The sequence below is a fragment of the Neomonachus schauinslandi genome, chromosome 12, assembly GCF_002201575.2.
Source record: "Neomonachus schauinslandi chromosome 12, ASM220157v2, whole genome shotgun sequence".
NCBI classification, from domain to species: Eukaryota; Metazoa; Chordata; class Mammalia; order Carnivora; family Phocidae; genus Neomonachus; species Neomonachus schauinslandi.
Genome location: NC_058414.1, coordinates 46,859,597 through 46,879,168, shown reverse-complemented (window position 1 = coordinate 46,879,168; position 19,572 = coordinate 46,859,597). Strand labels below are relative to the sequence as shown.

At 36.2% G+C, this 19,572-nt stretch overlaps 1 protein-coding gene across 6 annotated transcripts in view; it reads left to right on the top strand.

Annotated features, from left to right (window-relative positions):
- DGKB (diacylglycerol kinase beta) overlaps positions 1-19,572 on the top strand; it is a 666,176-nt gene that overhangs the window by 72,575 nt on the left and 574,029 nt on the right. For 3 of the 6 annotated variants that reach the window (XM_021689586.1, XM_021689589.1, XM_021689585.1), the window contains exons 2-3: positions 13,528-13,604; positions 17,687-17,707. In XM_021689586.1, coding sequence (XP_021545261.1) covers positions 13,528-13,604; positions 17,687-17,707 — 98 coding nt within the window. The remainder of the gene's footprint in view (positions 1-13,527; positions 13,605-17,686; positions 17,708-19,572) is intronic. The other 3 variants (XM_021689590.1, XM_021689588.1, XM_021689587.1) reach the window with 1 other exon arrangement.

Below are 19,572 nucleotides of genomic sequence, written 5' to 3'. Positions count from 1 at the left end.
TTTCTTTCTTTCTTTCTTTCTTTCTTTCTTTCTTTCTTTCTTTCTTTTTCTTTCTTTCTCTTTCTTTTTCTTTCCTTTCTTTCTTTCTTTTTCTTTCTTTCTTTCTTTTTCTTTCTCTCTCTCTTTTCTTTCTTTTCTTTCCTTCCTTCCTTCATTCTTTCCTTCCTTCCTTCCTTCATTCTTTCTTTCCTTCCTTCCTTCCTTCCTTCCTTCCTTCCTTCCTTCCTTCCTTCCTTCCTTCCTTCCTTTTTCAGTTTCAAAACTTACATCCAATCCATCAGGATATCGTTTTGACTCCACTTTCAAAATAATCCATGTTTCCTACTCTACCACTAACACATTCATACAAAGTCATCAATTCTCTAGTCTGAATTAACATAATAATTCCATAATTACTTCCCTGTTTTAAGCTTTTAAGTCTTCTATAGTCTGTTTTCAAAACAATAGCCAGAGCACTCCTTTTAAAAAAGATTTTGAAATAATGATAGATTCACAGGAGCTTACAAAAAATATGTATGAGGAGACCGCACATACCAGTTACAATGGTTACAAATTGCATAACTACAGTTTATAATATACCATCAAAATCAGAAAATTGATATTGCTATAATCCAGAATTTATTCAGATTTCATCAGTTTTACATGAACAGAGTGCTTCTTTTATAACTTAAGTCAGATTCAAAGTTTTTCCCAAATGTCATCTTTTCACGAAGTCTATTCTTGCTATTTAAAATTGCAAACTTTGGGGGCGCCTGGGTGGCTCAGTTGGTTAAGCGACTGCCTTCAGCTCAGGTCCTGATCCCAGGGTCCTGGGTTCGAGCCCCACATCGGGCTCCCTGCTCAGCGGGAGGCCTGCTTCTCCCTCTCCCACCCCCCCGCTTGTGTTCCCTCTCTCACTGTGTCTCTCTCTGTCAAATAAATAAATAAATTCTTTAAAAAAATAAAATAAAATTGCAAACTATGTCCTGTGAATTGATAATTTTCCTTATCATTTATTATTTTTTCCATAGCAGTTGAAATCTTCTAATATACTACATTTACTTACCATGTGTATTTTCTGTCTTGCACTAGACTACAAACTACATGAACCAAGAATATTTTCTGCCTTGTGCATTGATATATTCCAAGTACTTGGAACAATGCTTGTTCTAAACTCAATACATGCCTCTCAACTATTTGCAAGAATGACTGAGCAGTCACAACTGGGCCTTTTGTTTTAAGTTATCTTTACACCCAACGTGGGGCTCAAACTCCTGACCCCGAGATCATGAGTTGTGTGCTCTGCCGACTGAGCCAGGCAGGTGCCCCCACAACTGGCCTTTTGTTTCTGCTCTTGATCTCTATTTGTTTCGAAAGACTTGTTCATTCTCCCTAAATTATATAAAATTCTATGTTAATTCATTAATTACTGCTCATGTGAGTCAAATGTTAACATTTCTTCCTAACTCCACATTCATGAGGTCATGTTGGAGGCTTGATATGGCCTAGGTGGGAGGATGTTTACAACAGGTAAATCAGCAAACACCACAAGTCAGCACTCTGAATCTTCAACAGTTGTTAGATACAATACCAGCACACCACTGAATCATACCAGTCAATTTAGGCACTGATTATAATTCTTAATTGAAATTATGTTTTCAGTATCAATCTTTAGTTATTTTGTAGATGAGTAGCTCCAGTGCAAGTGTATATTTTCTTAATTTTCTACACAAGAAAATCTGTATAAAATGTTAATTATTTCATGGGTGTTTAGGACAGTGTCCAGCTGGAAGACAAATTACTAGATATGTTGTCTAACCAAGAAATCACTCTTATAAATATGTTATCCAAGGCATTGGACTAGTGTACATATCAAAAAGTTGAGTATAGGTAGATTGAGTGATGGAAAAAAATAATAGCAAATGCAGAAAAATGTTTTTAAGGATTGGTTATTTAAGAGGTTTATCAGCAAATAATGAATATCAAAAGGAGAAAGGAAATTTTCTCCATAGTCTCACATCAACAGTAATTCTGAAATTAAATAGTTGTCTTTCCAGATAAATAGAAACAGATAATAGAAACGTTTCCAGATAATAGAAACGTTCCTGCAGTGTGTATAACAGTTTTCCCTAAGATATTATGGCCACCATCTTTTCAAGTTAACAATGACCCCAAGAGCTTAGCAGAAACACGTAGAGAGGGAACTTGCACTCAGAACAGCTTAATAGCTTTTTTTAAAAAACTCTTCCTAATGTAGCTGTGTCTTTAGAATATTCTTGGGATGTTTTTAAAAATCCAGGTGTATAGATTTCAGTTAGCGTATAAACTCCTACAGTATAACTTATTTTTAACAATAGTTCCATAATTTTTTCAATCTTTTTGTACACAAATACAAGTAGATATGACTATTTCACACAAGTAGATATGAATGTGTTTGACTAGTTCTCCAAATATTTTATTTTATAGCACTGTAGGTGTTTATTTACTGCTGCTGACTATAATTTAAATAGGACATTTTTTATACCACCTGGGGGATTACATGAATAGCAATATCAATTTCTGCATCTTCTCAATTTCTAAAATACTATTTTTGGCTATTTTGACCTCAAAATGAGGCTAAATCATTATTTAAATTAAATGCTTTAATAAGGTTTTTTTCTTTTCCCCCAATAGAAGCCCTCTGAGCAAAAGCCAGCCTAAATATATACTTATTAAAGATGGTATATAATCTTTACAACCAGATGAAATATATATTCATTCAGATTAAAGACTTTGGCAGCCTCTCTGTGTTGTAAGAGCTTTTATTTTTTCCTGGAAACCCAATGTTCTCACTGAAACGACCCATTTTGGAAAATATAGCAGCAAAATTTTTGCTAATTAATTCTCAATTTCTTAAAGCTTCTCTTTAAGGATAAGAGTTGTGGTTAATTTAACCTTAGCTGCATATAAGAATCATGTGAGGAGCTTTTTAAAAATCCCCATGTCTTGGGGTTCCTGGGTGGCTCAGTTGGTTAAGTGCCTGACTCTTGATTTCGGCTCAGGTCATGATCTCAGGGTCATGAGATCAAGACCTAGGTGGGGCTCTGTCTCAGGTGGAGTCAGCTTGAGATTCTGTCTCTCCCTCTGCCCCTCCCTCCACTCGTGCTCTCTCTCTCTGTTAATAAGTAAAATCTTAAAAGAAAAAAATCCCCATGTCTGGTGGGGTCCTCTCTAGTGGATTCAGTCATCGTCAGTGTGTTTTGAGCCCAGGCATCAGTATATCTTAAAAGCTACCTGGATGATCCTTAACTGGATCCCAGTTTGAGTACCATTGGGTTAGACACAAAACTGTTTCACTTAGACCAAGATAAAGCTCTTTTGCTAATTTGAAATACTCAATAGCTAAGGGAAACTTTGTCACATTTAACTTTGTACTGAATATTATTATGTTATGTGCACGTTAATGCTAGCTCAGTATTTAAACTAGAAAGTTTTCTCTTTAAGCAGTTGAAGCTACAAACCTTATTTACAACAGGGTTAAAGCAGCCACTGCAAAGATGCTTTTGGTTGAGTGCAGAAAGAGATTTCTAGGCCACAAATATCCTCTGTGATAAGGGGAAAAAACTGTGTTGGGAAGCTTAGATTTTTTTTTTAACTGTACATATTTTTTTTAATTAACATATACTGTATTATTTGTTGCAGAGGTATAGGTCTGTGATTCAACAGTCTTACACAATTCACAGCGCTCACCATAGCACATACCCTCCCCAGTCTCCATCACCAGCCACCCCATCCCTCCCACCCCCTCCACTCCAGCAACCCTCAGTTTGTTTCCTGAGATTAAGAGCCTCTTATGGTTTGTCTCCCTCTCTGGTTTCATCTTGTTTCATTTTTTCCCTCCCTTCCCCTATGATCCTCTGTCTTATTTCTCAAATTCCTCATATCAGTGAGATCATATGATAATTATCTTTCTCTGATTGACTTATTTTGGGAAGCTTAGATTTTGAAGAAAGGTTTTGAAGTGCTGCATTGGGAGAACCAAAAGATGACCCTTCCATAGTTCCATGTTGAGATTGCAGGCATTGGCGGCCTCTCTCACATTGGTAGACCTGCATTTTTCCTGGAAACCCACCATCCCCACTGAAACAGGGACCCATGGTGCTGTCTATTTTGGCAAATAAAGGACAAGATGATTAATCTACAGGAGGTTATTTGTTATTTGTAAAAATGACAAATACACTTTATAGGTTGGATAGTCTTGGTGTTAATGGTGGACTATGATCGTCTTTTCACAGGAGCTAAGACTACTGTTTGGATGTTAAAATCATTGGTCTTGATCTAAAGAATATTTACTTCGGAACAAACGAAAAAAGATTTTCTTGTGAGGCATAATGAGAATGTGTTATTTGCAGAACATTTTTAGAATTTTTTTTTTTTTAAGATTTTATTTGTTTGACAGAGACACAGTGAGAGAGGAAACGCAAGCAGGGGGAGTGGGAGAGTGAGAAGCAGGCTTCCTGCTGAGCAGGGAGCCCGATGCGGGGCTCGATCCCAGGACTCCGGGATCATGACCTGAGCTGAAGGCAGATGCTTAACAACTGAGCCACCCAGACGCCCCCATTTTTAGGATTTTATTTCAAATAGTTTTGTCTTTTCTATGTACTTTCCCTATATAATGCAGCACAAGCAATTTTAATATTTATTCTTTAAGATGACTTTTTAAATAATAACTATGAAATACATATATCATGTAAAAGTTACATGTATTTTAAAGTTTTCAAAAAGAATTGTATATATATTCTAATTCCATTATCAAAAGAAACACAATTCTAAACAAAACAAAATGCTGTGAGGACACCTGGGTGGCTCAGTTGGTTAAGCAACTGCCTTTGGCTCAGGTCATGATCCTGGAGTCCCAGGATCGAGTCCCTCATTCGGCTCCCTGCTCAGCAGGGAGTCTGCTTCTCCCTCTGACCCTCCCCCATCTCATGCTCTCTCTCTCTCTCATTCTCTCTCTTTCAAATGAATAAATAAAAAATCTTTAAAAAATAAATGAAGTAAAATGCTATAAAACACTTTAAAATATCCATATGACCTTTTTGTTTTACTTTTTCTTATGTTTCATATATATACATATATATATATATGTGTATATATATACAAGATACTTTTCATCTCTTAATTTAAGTTGGTAAAAAAAGAAATAGAATGTTTCCATGTACTAGAAAAATAGGTAATACAATTCCCTGAGCTAAATTAACAGAAATCATGGACTCCAAAGTAGATGCCGTGGCTCTAATGGAAACTTCCATTTGTTTTTGTTTTTTACAAAGTAAAGAAAACAGATTTGGGTCATATACAAAAGCTTGGATCACTACTTGTGTGGTTTTTTTTTTTTTTTTATTCTTATGTTAATCCCCATACATTACATCATTAGTTTTAGATGAAGTGTTCCATGATTCATTGTTTGTGCATAACACCCAGTGCTCCATGCAGAATGTGCCCTCCTCAATATCCACCACCAGGCTAACCCATCCTCCCACCCCCCTCCCCTCTAGAACCCTGTTTGTTTTTCAGAGTCCATCGTCTCTCATGGTTCGTCTACCCCTCCGATTTCCCCCGCTTCATTCTTCCCCTCCTGCTACCTTCTTCTTTTTTTTTTTCTTAACATATATTGCATTATTTGTTTCAGAGGTACAGATCTGAGATTCAACAGTCCTGCACAATTCACAGCGCTTACCAGAGCACATACCCTCCCCAGTGTCTATCACCCAGTCACCCCATCCTTCCCACCCCACCCCCCACTCCAGCAACCCTCAGTTTGTTTCCTGAGATTAAGAATTCCTCATATTAGTGAGATCATATGATACATGTCTTTCTCTGTTTGACTTATTTCACTCAACATAATACCCTCCAGTTCCATCCACGTCGTTGCAAATGGCAAGATCTCATTCCTTTTGATGGCTGCATAATATTCCATTGTATATATATACCACCTCTTCTTTATCCATTCATCTGTCGATGGACATCTTGGCTCTTTCCACAGTTTGGCTATTGTGGACATTGCTGCTATAAACATCGGGGTGCACGTACCCCTTCGGATCCCTACTTTTGTATCTTTGGGGTAAATACCCAGTAGTGCAATTGCTGGATCATATGGTAGCTCTATTTTCAACTTTTTGAGGAACCTCCATACAGTTTTCCAGAGTGGTTGCACCAGCTTGCATTCCCACCCACAGTGTAGGATGGTTCCCCTTTCTCCGCATCCCCGCCAACATCTGTCGTTTCCTGACTTGTCAATTTTAGCCATTCTGACTGGTGTGAGGTGGTATCTCATTGAGGTTTTGATTTGGATTTCCCTGATGCCGAGCGATATTGAGCACTTTTTCATGTGTCTGTTGGCCATTTGGATGTCTTCTTTGGAAAAATGTCTGTTCATGTCTTCTGCCCATTTCTTGATTGGATTATTTGTTCTTTGGGTGTTGAGTTTGATGAGTTCTTTATAGATTTTGGATACTAGCCCTTTATCTGATATGTCATTTGCAAATATCTTCTCCCATTCTGTCGGTTGTCTTTTGGTTTTGTTGACTGTTTCCTTTGCTTTACAAAAGCTTTTTATCTTGATGAAGTCCCAATAGTTCATTTTTGCCCTTGCTTCCCTTGCCTTTGGCGATGTTTCTAGGAAGAAGTTGCTTCGGCTGAGGTCGAAGAGGTTGCTGCCTGTGTTCTCCTTTAGGATTTTGATGGACTCCTGTCTCACATTTGGGTCTTTCAACCATTTGGAGTCTATTTTTGTGTGTGGTGTAAGGAAATGGTCCAGTTTCCTCCTCCTGCATGTGGTTGTCCAATTTTCCCAACACCATTTGTTGAAGAGACTTTTTTTTTCCATTGGACATTCTTTCCTGGTTTGTAGAAGATTAGTTGACCATAGAGTTGAAGGTCCATTTCTGGGCTCTCTATTCTGTTCCATTGATCTATGTGCCTGTTTTTATGTCAGTACCATACTGTCTTGATGATGACAGCTTTGTAATAGAGCTGGAAGTCCGGAATTGTGATGCCGCCGGCTTTGCTTTTCTTTTTCAACATTCCTCTGTCTATGCGGGGTCTTTACTCATTCCATACAAATTTTAGGATTATTTGTTCCATTTCTTTGAAAAAAGTGGATGGTATTTTGATGGGGATTGCATTGAATGTGTAGATTGCTCTAGGTAGCATTGACATCTTCACAATATTTGTTCTTCCAATCCATGAGCATGGAACGTTTTTCCATTTCTTTGTGTCTTCCTCAATTTCTTTCATGAGTATTTTATAGTCTTCTGAGTACAGATCCTTTGTCTCTTTGGTTAGGTTTATTCCTAGGTATCTTATGGTTTTGGGTGCAACTGTAAATGGAATCAACTCCTTAATTTCTCCTTCTTCTGTCTTGTTGTTGGTGTATAGGAATGCCACTGACTTCTGTGCATTGATTTTATATCCTGTCACTTTACTGAATTCCTGTATGAGTTCTAGCAGTTTTGGGGTGGAGTCTTTTGGGTTTTCCACATAAAGTATCATATCATCTGCAAAGAGTGAGAGTTTGACTTCTTCTTTGCCAATTGGGATGCCTTTGATTTCTTTTTGTTGTCTGATTGCTGTGGCTAGGACTTCCAATACTATGTTGAATAGCAGTGGTGATAGTGGACATCCCTGCCGCATTCCTGACCTTAGGGGGAAAGCTCTCAGTTTTTCCCCATTGAGACTGATATTCGCTGTAGGTTTTTCATAGATGGCTTTTATGATATTGAGGTATGTACCCTCGATCCCTATACTCTGAAGAGTTTTGATCAAGAAAGGATGCTGTACTTTGTCACATGCTTTTTCTGCATCTATTGAGAGGATCATATGATTCTTGTTCTTTCTTTTGTTAATGTATTGTATCACATTGATTGATTTGCGGATGTTGAACCAACCTTGCAGCCCAGGGATAAATCCCACTTGGTCGTGGTGAATAATCCTTTTAATGTACTGTTGGATCCTATGGGCTAGTATTTTGGTGAGAATTTTTGCATCCATGTTCATCAGGGACACTTGTGTGGTTTTAAATAAGTAATGATTGCTTTAATGTTGATTTCTTCATGTGTTTAATGGAGGAGTTTGAAAAAATCCATATGGTAATTGTGAGTTTAAATGAAATAATAAGGTACAACACTTAAAAAAAATAAAGATACTACACTTTGCAACCGCTAAAAGAATCTAGCTGTGTAAACTTCAATTAAGAGTGTTAATAGTACTCAATGCATAAAACAGGTGTAGATTCTAAGAGTGGTATTGTAGGGAGTTCCATGGAATGTTAGAAGGAAGTCCTGAGAGGTTTCGTGAACAAGGTGGCAGGTAAACTATGGCATGCATTATGTTTGAACTTCATTTGACATGGAGGAGAATTCTGGACAAAGAGAGCATCACAAGCAAAGGAGGGGCTCTAAAATCATGGATTACGTGACGATAGATATAGAACTGTAAATAAGGGAGTCATCGAAAATAATTATTGATAGGTAGGTTTTGGATCCAATTTTGACACACCTATCATGCCGAAAGGAGGAGTTTGTGCTTCAATTTAAAGACAACAGGAAACAGTTGAAGGGGGATGATATGTTTGAAGTCATGTTTAGGGTGAAACGAAGGAACAGGAACTTATTGGGCACCAGATACGTTGCTAGACACAGTACTGCAAGGTCCGTTTCATTATTCCTATTTTACATATTGGAAAACTGAGCCACAGAGACATTAAAAGATACACCCAGGGATATTCAGCCAAAAATTCTGGAGCCAGGACTCAAATCTAAGACTTTCTGGCTTTAAATCTTTCCATTACTCCATGAGACCTTTGTAATTAATATGACAAGTGTGTGCTGAGTTTTTTAGAATAAAGAGAAAAAAGTCTGTGAAATCACAAAGGAAGTTCATTCAAGATGTAGCAGACTCCTAGGGAGATGTGAAGTAAGTCAAAAGTGTTTCCTTTTTTTTTTTTTGCAACATATTTTTAGGACCCATGAGCTTGATTCTTCTGTTTTCTAAATGTTGCTGAATGTTCTTATGGATTTACTTGTATTTCAGAATCAGTAAAAGGAATTAAATTTTCCTTAATAATCATGTAAAAATTCAAAACATTCCTAACCGTACGTTCCTAAAATGTAGCTAGTTTAACTTTCATGATGTTATACAGTATGTGACTCAGCCAAACATGAGAGGATTCATAGAAAGTGAGCACTTTAGGGGGCCTCTAGAATGACTCATACCCTTGAGCAGGTGTTAGAAAGACAAGCCATAAAGAAGAAATCTATTCTATCAGTCCCTATATGCATTTCTTCTGTCCTTGCATATAAAAAAGGTATTTGCTAAACAAAATGATTCCTCTTTGTTAGGTTCAGTACCCCTTAGTTCTTAGGTGATTCTGTTGGTGATAGAGCTGAGAACCTTAAATAATCCCGTATCTCTGTGGCTATTAATATTAAATTACTTTCTGGTAAGACAGATATGCTAGCCATGGGCAGTAATTGGTATCTGGTGGTCTTCTCCAAGTCTCCTGACCTATTAGCCAAGCCTTGAAGCCTCAGTGCCCCTGGAATCAGTTATTTCATGTCATGACACTCCTTTGCTTTCTAGAAGACCCAATATTTTGTACTAAGCATCTGTCCTGATCCCTTATCTGAGGATTAAACCAGCTGTTTGAACCTGGCTGCCCAGCACTTCAGTTACCATTCTTCTTTGATGCCAGACCTTTGTTTCATTACAGATATGTATTACCTGTGAATTGACCTCCCAGTTCACAGCTGCCTGCCTGGCTTTCTCAGCATTGCTCAGCCCAGAATCTGTCACTGAGCTCTTGTACTTGAAGCTCCAATATTCGCTGAAATATGATTGAGATTCTATCTTTCACTCAGCTACTATCTGTTCATCCAGGTGTCACTCCTTGGTATCTCTCTTTTACTAGAGGGTAGGTTAGATTCAGTCATGCATCCTTTCTCCTCTTCACTACCCCAGTGCTGCTTGGACAGACATGATCCAGAGTTGACAAAATCAAACAGATAGGAATGTTTTGGTAATAGGTAATAGAAACAAATCCAGAAAAGCAGCTGAATTATAAAATAAGTATATGACTATTCTCCTTTGAGGGTAGGGAGAACACAACAGCAGGAACTTCACCATCTAGTGCAATTTGGGAATCCGTGCGGATATGTAGATTGTTCACATAAGGGAATTCCGGTTAAAGGTTAGGGGACCCAGGCAGGTATTGGAATCCTTTGGTGTCTCATACCAAAATCGTAACCTATAGAAGATTGGTTGGGTAAGTCAAGTCCTCAGCCTTTGAGAGATTGGGCCCAAGAGAGGTTGTTGGGACAGGAATAGAAGAATAAGATAATGTTCCAATTTCTAAACTAGATTATGAAGTGGGGATTGGATCATGAATAAACTTTAGATATCAGGATATTAAAAATGGGACTTGAGAATTGAAAAAGGAGTAAATTGGGTTAATAGTGATCCATCTAAATATGAATTGATGCTTCCTAAATTGTCGCAGACCAAGATCATCATTGAGACACAGAGATTTTGGTCTTAATTTATTAATTTATTCCTTGTGGCGTCCCAACTAAGAATATGGTAATATAAACTGTGGCCAAGAAAGCACTAAAAAATGATATGAATAATTTTAAGGACTGTTGCCTTCTCTGGAACATTTATAAGTGATTACTGAACGTGTTTTTTTACTCCTATGGAATCCTGAAATGAAAAGCCCATCTTTAGGCAGTGTCTCTAACATTCTGTGGAAGGCCTAGGTATAAGAAAGAGAATTTTCTTCTTCCCCTTCCATTTTATCATGGGGCTCAGATATGGTTAAAATAAACATAGTCTTTGGGGTATGTTATTCTAGAGTTTATGCATCTAGATATGTGTATGTCTATATAAGTATCTACAGAAGGTTCTGCATCTATAAACGTGAAGAAGTAAAAGGTGTTCTGCTAAGTTAGAATAATGCCTTAATCATCGACAAAGAAGGATTCAGGAATAAAAAATCAGCTTCATATCTCTCTTTACTATAGAACCTGGTCTCTAAAGTAGTTTACGTTTCTGCCAAGGTAAATGTCAAAGCAATTACTCTAATTTATTGTAATTTAGGAATAGCTCTGATCATTTGAATCACAATATTTATTATGATTTTATTACTCCATCTTTGTAATGAATTTGAGTGCTATGCAAAAGTGAAAATGTACGTTTTCTTCCCCAGAGCAGCCTACAATCCAGCAGGAGACAAGGCATAACAGATTAAGTCTGATCATAGTACGGAAAGTGCTAGCAAAATATATACTGAAAAAGAAATGTATAGGACACGGTACAGGCTTCAGACATGCTGTAGCATGCCACACACCCCAAACAATCTCACCAGCAAGAAGATAAACGACCAAATGAAAAACTAGCCAAGGGCTTGAATAGACATCTCTTCAAAGAAGATACACAAATGGCCAATAGCATTTGAAAGATGTTCAATATCATTAGTCATTAACAAATACCTAATGAAATACAAATAGAAAGCATTTCATGTCCACTAAGATGGCCATAATAAAAGAAAAACTAGAAAATAACAAGGGTGGCAAAGATGTAGAGAAATTAGAATTCACATGCGTTGCTGGAAGGAATGTGAAATAGCATATAGCCCTGTGAAAATCTGTTTGACAGTTCCTCAAAATGTTAAATGTAGGTTTTCATATGATCTAGCTGCTCTCCACTTAAGTGTTTACCCACGAGCATCAAAACATGTATTTGCACAAAATTATGTATACTTGAATGTTCATAGCAGCATTATTCATAATAACCAAAACATGGAAATAACTCAAATGTACATGAGCTGATGAGTGGATAAACAAAATGTGGTGTATCCATAAAATGAAATATTTTTTCACTACAAGAGGGAATGAAGTACTAATACATGCTATAACACCTATGGGCCTTGAAGTGAAAGAAGCCAAACAAAGACAACAAATTATATGATTCCAGTTGTATGGAATGCCCAGAATATGGGAGTTCTTTTTGGGGTGATGGAAATACTCTGGAATTATATAGTGGTGATATTTGGACAGCAATGTGCATATACTAAAAAAACCCACTGAATCGTTTACTTTAAAATGGTTAAATTAATGAATCTATGTTATGTGAATTTTAATGCAATAAAAACAGTCACACCTAAAGAAACCTCTGCAGAATTTGCTACATAAACAAAACTGTACACTCCAAATGAAAGTATAATTTATAAAATATAGGTATGATGCGTTGGAGGGGCATCTACGAGTTAATTTCCTAACTGATTTGTAAATTAGTATTTTTGGAGCTGGGAAATATTTTATGGTGCCACAAATATCATGAATCTTGGGGAAAGGCAGGGAAGATTATATTCATATGCTAGGAAATAATATCCATGCCCTGTTGCCTAATGGAAAACTAAGAATCTTCTGCTTATTTCCCAGTTTCAGTCTTGTTTTATCACTGTTATTCAAACTTGATTGAATATTTAGATGACTTATCAATATTTATTAGTTATTTTTCTCTAACTTAAATATGTTGTAAGTCTGACATTGCTTAATCAAATTATATTTCGATAACTATGAGAGTATTGTTTTAGTAGATTGAATGCATATATTTGTATTCTATGTACATATATTTTTCTAATAATATTTATGTTCTTTCATGACATTATTTCCCATATTAACTAAGGATTCTTTTGTCACAGTCTTGATATGATAAATGTCCTAAAAATATTTCAAAATTGAAAGAGCAATTTAAAAATCTTTTGGTAACATATCTAAACTTTTTTTTTTTTTTTGGATTTGGAGACTTAAGGGGCTTTATTAAGCACTTCATGAATTGGGCAGCATCCCATATAGCAAGTAGAGATGCTTCCTAAACCTTGTTTCTTTTTTTTTCCCCCTAAACTTTGTTTCTTAGTTGAATTAAGATAAACTTTAGTTTTTTGTGTATATTTAGAAAATTCTAAAAATATCTGCAAAATACTAAAATCTCTACCTTGCCTCTCACTGGATTCACCATTGAGGCTTAGCTATACATTTTACTGTTCTTATTTGTCCAAAGGGTTATTATTAGTTAATGGAGTAAAATATGAAAAATGCACTGCATTAGTTGTAAAGTTCAACAAGGGATGCCTATGTTTTCTTTTTAAACAAAGGTTAGTTCATTCATTTAGATGTTATGTTATCAAAACAAAGGGAGAAGATACTACCTATTTATATATTTGTTCTTAATTCATATAATACATAGTTAATGGCCTTGCCTAATGGTATTTCCTAATACATAGGCAGTACACTTGGACAAAACATACTTTTTTCTTTTCCTTTCTTTTTTTGTGTGATTGCTTTTTTCAACCAAATAGCCTTTCAAAAATGATAAAGAACATTTTACAGGTGCATTTTAAAATTTAATATCTTTGATGATTATATTTTAATAGGTCTTTGTTTCCAAATTGGGTTATTTTACCACAGTAGACACATATAAACAGTTTGTGTGTTCTCTATTTCTTTATAGATTCTACAAAGAAATTAAAGGATGTTCTTGAAGAATTCCATGGTAACGGTGTGCTTGCAAAGTATAATCCTGAAGGGGTAAAACTTTTTTTTTCCTTATATCAGTTTCATATATACACTTGGAGGAGGGATTTCTTAATGAAAAGTCCTTGGAAATACATGTACCATAAACAAAATGAAATTCATAGTGAAATGCTATTCTGGAAAACACAAAATGGTGTACTACCTTTTTCATTCAAAAACCATTTGCTAATGAAAATAATATTTCTCTATTGTGTGCTTGAAAGAGTATAGGTCATCTGTGATATAAACTTCGGTTCTTTTCCTAGACGTTAAATATATTGTAATTCGGAGATTGCTTGGTCAGCTCTGATCAGGAAACAGGATTGATGGAAGGGAAGACCAAGTTGTCTGCTGCTCACTCTGCGACCTACAAATTTTAACCCCAAATGAACACTGGTGGGGGGGCAGGAGGGTTGCTCCTTTCAGAGAATTATTCCCCTGACTACAGAAAGATTCTGTGATGGATATAACTGGTCTGTAATTTTAAAAAGTCAGCTTAGGTAAAAAATGAGGAACTTCTTCCCCCTATCTTGTTTTAACCTAATACCAGTAAGCCAACAAGTCCCTGAAATTCCTTCCTTATAAAAACTTCTTGTCTTGACAGCTTTTGAACCCTTGGCTTGAATGAGTGTCCATCCTTTCCTAATTATTTGTTAAATAACCTTCCGTTTAATGTTAGCTGAGAGATGTTATGTTTTAAATGTTTGAGCATCTTAGCTGTGAGTTCTTTTGCAGTTTCACCAAGTGATGGTTCCGTTGTATGGAAATTAAAACAAATGACCCTTTGCAAGAGAAACATTCCCTTGGATGGATTATCTAGTCAGCTAGAGAGATTTGTTTGCTGATTAAAATGTGATTTGTTTTTTTTTTATCGTTGTCATTCTGATTTTGATTGTTTATACGAGCACAGTTCTTGGTTATCCTTCGATATTATATTTCTTTGGGATTTATAGAATTTACATTTTAGTGAAAACCAAATCTCCAATTCTAACCTTAAAACATTCATATTGTTTTATAATTTCCTTCCAGTATTTCTAATAGCTACTTTTCATGCCGTATTTTCTTATTCTGTCTATAGTCTGATATATTACTGTACCTTGTAAAAGTCTTTAACCTAAGATTTATTTTCTTTTTCAAGGAAAGTTAATATTTAGAGCCTACAAATGATGGGGAAAATAAAGCAATTTAAAGCCATTCCCATTTTCCTATATCAGGAACAAAAGCAGATATCCAGCCTACATTTCCCTCATATTTAATTATCCTAGATACCACAGTGTGAGAGAAAAAATTTTGCCAGATAAATTTGTAGAACCGAAAATCTCAAAGACCAGGAAAGCAGAGTGGGAAAGCTAAAGATGACAACTCTGTGGAATTGTTATAAGACCCAAAAATGTCATTAATATTTACATTCCCAACCAATACTTGAAAACGTGCATGTTTTTTAATCTATCTACAGGGATAAAACCAGCTTTTTTTCTCCCTAAGGATAGCTACTGGCTATAAATTCAGTTGGAATGTGATCTTGTTTGCAAAGTAGCCTTTTTGCTTCAATGATTTCTTATTTAAAAGACTCTCAAGACTTGGTCTTACTGATATTATATATTTTATGAGGATTATCAGTCACTGTATATTGGATTTATTGAGGTAATTACTAGATCATTCGTAGACACACATATGATGTCAGCCTTTTCAATAATGTAATAACTCTCCATAAATGCACAGATCTGCTCTTGAAATGCATTATTAAAATAATGAACAGTTGAAAAACAAAAAAAGTTAGATCTCATTATGACCCCAGACTAATTCTAATTTAAGAGTGAAACCACTCTCTAATTTAACACTGATAGGTCTTTTCCTTTTAGGAGGGAAAAAAAAACCCAAAAAACAATGAAAGCTTATATGACTCTTAAACACTAGTCTGTATTTTACAAAAGCCAATAGGAAGTAATTAGGAATATTCAGTGTTGAGAAAGAAATCTTTAATGCCTTGAGGTTCTCTTCAGTACATGACTTCATCCAGTTTATAAAAGGTTACTCTAACAGTATGACAGAATTCATACTGTCCGTTCACATGGGAAATTATCACTCTCTATTGACTGGTCAGGTTAATCCTAAAGTTGTTGGCAGAGATGACTATTTAACTGATGTCATTTTATGCAAGAAAACTTAGAAAAGTGTTTAATCTATACTACTTTTAGGATAAATAATCCTTTGTTTTCTAAAATAAATATTGCATGTATCATCCATATAAAATGTACTTGCAAAGAAACAAAGAAAGAACAGGCCAAATATCTCCTCTTACAAAGTAAAGCTGCTTAATTAAACCTTAGGTGCATTGTATTTCTTATCATTTACTTGAATTACTGCTTTCTAAAAGGTCTCTGTATAAAAACTTAATACAATGAATATATGACCTGTGGTCTATTTTAAAGGAGAAGAAATATTAAGTGCATTGTACAGATGAGTCATTTATTTTTAATTTGTATCTTTTAAAGATCATTTAAAAATCTTTCTTTGAAAAAAAGAATCAAAAATATAAATCTAAACAATGGCTTTAAAGAGTCCCTAAGAATAAAAACTTTCAGAAGGTCTGGAGATTCCCAAACAGATAAGATTATAAAGTTTTTATTTTTTTTATTTTTAAAGATTTTTTATTTATTTATTTGACAGAGAAAGACACAGCGAGAGAGGGAACACAAGCAGGGGGAGTGGGAGAGGGAGAAGCAGGCTTCCCACAGAGCAGGGAGCCCGATGCGGGGCTCGATCCCAGGACCCTGAGATCATGACCTGAGCTGAAGGCAGACGCTTAATGACTGAGCCACCCAGGCGCCCCGATTATAAAGTTTTTAAATGAAGAAAGTCATTGTAGGAAAAGTAAAATGACTTTCCCAAGATTAACCAGCTAGTTTCATGACAAGAGCCATAATTAAAACCTAATTGTCTGGAATCCCAGTTTAAGAATAATGCCCTTTTGTCTTCACTTCATTGACTGGGCCATGGAATGAAAGGCAAGGTGTGGGAGATGAGAGTAAGGGGAAGAGAAAGGTATTTCACGTACATTGAATGGCATTTCTTATGTAATGAGTATGACATATTCCAGTGCATGTAATTACTAACTCATGCCCAACAAGGTAAGAGATTCTTACTCGTCTGCAGCTAGTCTTATATGAATGATATAATATTAAGAGTATGATTATAGCTAGTTTGTAGTAGCCATCCAATCTTGGTGAGATGGTTCACAGTAAAATATAGTCAGGAAATCTCAGATATAAATGATTCATGAAATTAATTAAATTTGATCATATGAGAAAGAACCAGTTTGGCATTGCATTTTATATATGTAAAATATGTATAGCATATTACAGTATAAGTAAATATATATAAATGTAATAATGTTAATTATTTAATATTAGTTAATAATATTAATTTAGAAATATATTAATATAATATAATAATCTATATATATATTTCCCCCGCCCGATTTCAAATTCAATTCTAAATTGTTCCATTGATGTCTAAAGACCTGGAAAGAAATTAAGTAGTCGTGTGAGTATGGGAAGATCTTTATCTTCAAAGGCATAGTAATGGGCCATGCATGTTATTCTCAAAGATGGAGCATTAGGAGTGGGAAATAAACATTAATAATCTAATATAGATTCGTATATACTGTTGTGTTTTCATAGTCTTCTCTGGAAGGTCTTAATCATCTTATATGTGTTATTCATTATATTTATCTCCTATCTATCAGAACTGTGTGCTTGTTACACTCCCAGATTGATCTAGTAAATCATTCTCAAATTGTAGCTTGTATCAGAATTACCTGGGGGGTCTCCTTAAAACACAGATTGCTGCCTGCTCTCCTGCCCTGTCCTTAGTTTCCGTATTTCTAGGGTAAAAGGCTCAAAAATGTATATTTCTATCAGTTTTGCAGTTGATGATAATGATACTGTTTCAGGACCACATTCTGAGATCCATGGGTCTAGGGTATGTTTTAAAATCAATCTGTAAAATCGACCTTTTAGTTATCAGTAGTATGAGATAATGAGTGTAATTATCTTACACTAACACCTGTCTTCTTTCTTTCCTGGCATGCACAGAAACAAGACATCCTTAACCAAGTAAGACATTTTCTTTTCTATTAAAATCCGTCTTTGCTTTCTTTATTCTGATGTGAGCTATGAATTTCTCATCCATATCACTGACCTGTACTTCTGTACCATTAAGATTCGTATAATATGCAAGGCTATCTGTAATCCTTATAAAGTTATAACTGACCGATATTTGTTCAAATCAAAGTCTCAAATGGAGAAGTTAATACCTTAATGTAATCGAAGAGGGTCTAGAGGGTGGGCTATAGTTTTGTAGACCCTTGAATTTAATTTTCTTTTTTTTTTTAAAGATTTTATTTATTTATTTGAGAGAGAGCATATGAGAGGGGCGAGGGTCAGAGGGAGAAGCAGGCACCCCTCTGAGTAGGAAGCCCGATGCAGGACTCTATCCCAGGACTCCAGGATCATGACCTGAGCCGAAGGCAGTCGCTCAACAGACTAAGCTACCCAGGTGTCCCTAGAGGTGGATTTTTATTTATTTATTATTTTAAAGATTTTATTTATTTATTTGCGAGAGAGAACGAGAGACAGCACGAGAGGGAGGAGGGTTAGAGGGAGAAGCAGACTCCCTGCCGAGCAGGGAGCTTGACGCGGGATTTGATCTCGGGACTCCAGGATCATGACCTGAGCTGAAGGCAGTGGCCCAACCAACTGAGCCACCCAGGCGTCCCTAAACAATTACATTTTTTTTTAAAGATTTATTTATTTATCTGAGAGAGCTAGAATGAGAGAGAGAGAGAGTACATGAGAGGGAGGAGGGTCAGAGGGAGAAGCAGGCTCCCCACCGAGCAGGGAGCCTGATGCGGGACTCGATCCCGGGACCCCAGGATCATGACCTGAGCCGAAGGCAGTCGCCCAACCAACTGAGCCACCCAGGCGCCCATGAGTCTCTTTTTCAATGACAGCCTAGCTGGATACAGTATTATTGGCTGCATGTTTTTTAAGATTTATTTATTTATCTGAGAGAGTTAGAATGAGAGACAGAGAGAGTACATGAGAGGGGAGAGGGTTAGAGGGAGAAGCAGACTCCCTGCTGAGCAGGGAGCCTGATGTGGGACTCGATCCCGGAACTCCAGCATCATGACCTGAGCCGAAGGCAGTGGCCCAACCGACTGAGCCACCCAGGCGCCCCGAATTTAATTTTCTAATTTCACCAAAACATGATCAGACTCCAATAAAATAATTCATTTAATGAAAGTCTTAATTTATTAATTTACAATAGGAGGTTTATAATTGCATGTAAATGCAATTGAAAGGGATTTCTTTGTGGGGAGGATTATGCATCTCTAGTGCTATTAGAATCTGTGAGGGAAATAGAACTGAAAAGCCATTGATCTTTGCCTTTATGGGAAAAAGAATAACCCATCTGTTGCTTCAGTCACTCTCAGCTCAGTTTCTAAAGCAAGTTTAGAAACTTCAGCCCAGTTTCTAAAGCAAGTTTTGGGTCCATAGTTCAGCAGGGTGCATAGAATTACAACACATTTTGGGGATCTCTGAATGGATTTTTCTATCATACTAGGAATATGTCTTATCAAAATGCATGAGATACTTAAAACCATAATATTGTCTCCCCAGGACAATAATGGATATGTACTAGCTTTTTACTCACAAGTTCCCCTATGGCTTCAATGACAGCAAACACTGTGATCTCATACCCAATATGTTACAGTACAGTTGGTTACACCAGAACGATCTTGATTGGCTTAGACACAGGTCCTACATATTTTAGTCTCCTAGGATGAGGCAAGGCTGAAGTGGCAACCCATTGACTGTTAGGACTTTTACCAGTCTCTTTCAGAGGATGACACTTCCTTGATCTTACCCCAACCTCTGTGGAAACCTACCAAATCCCCCAAAGACAGACTACGTGGGCT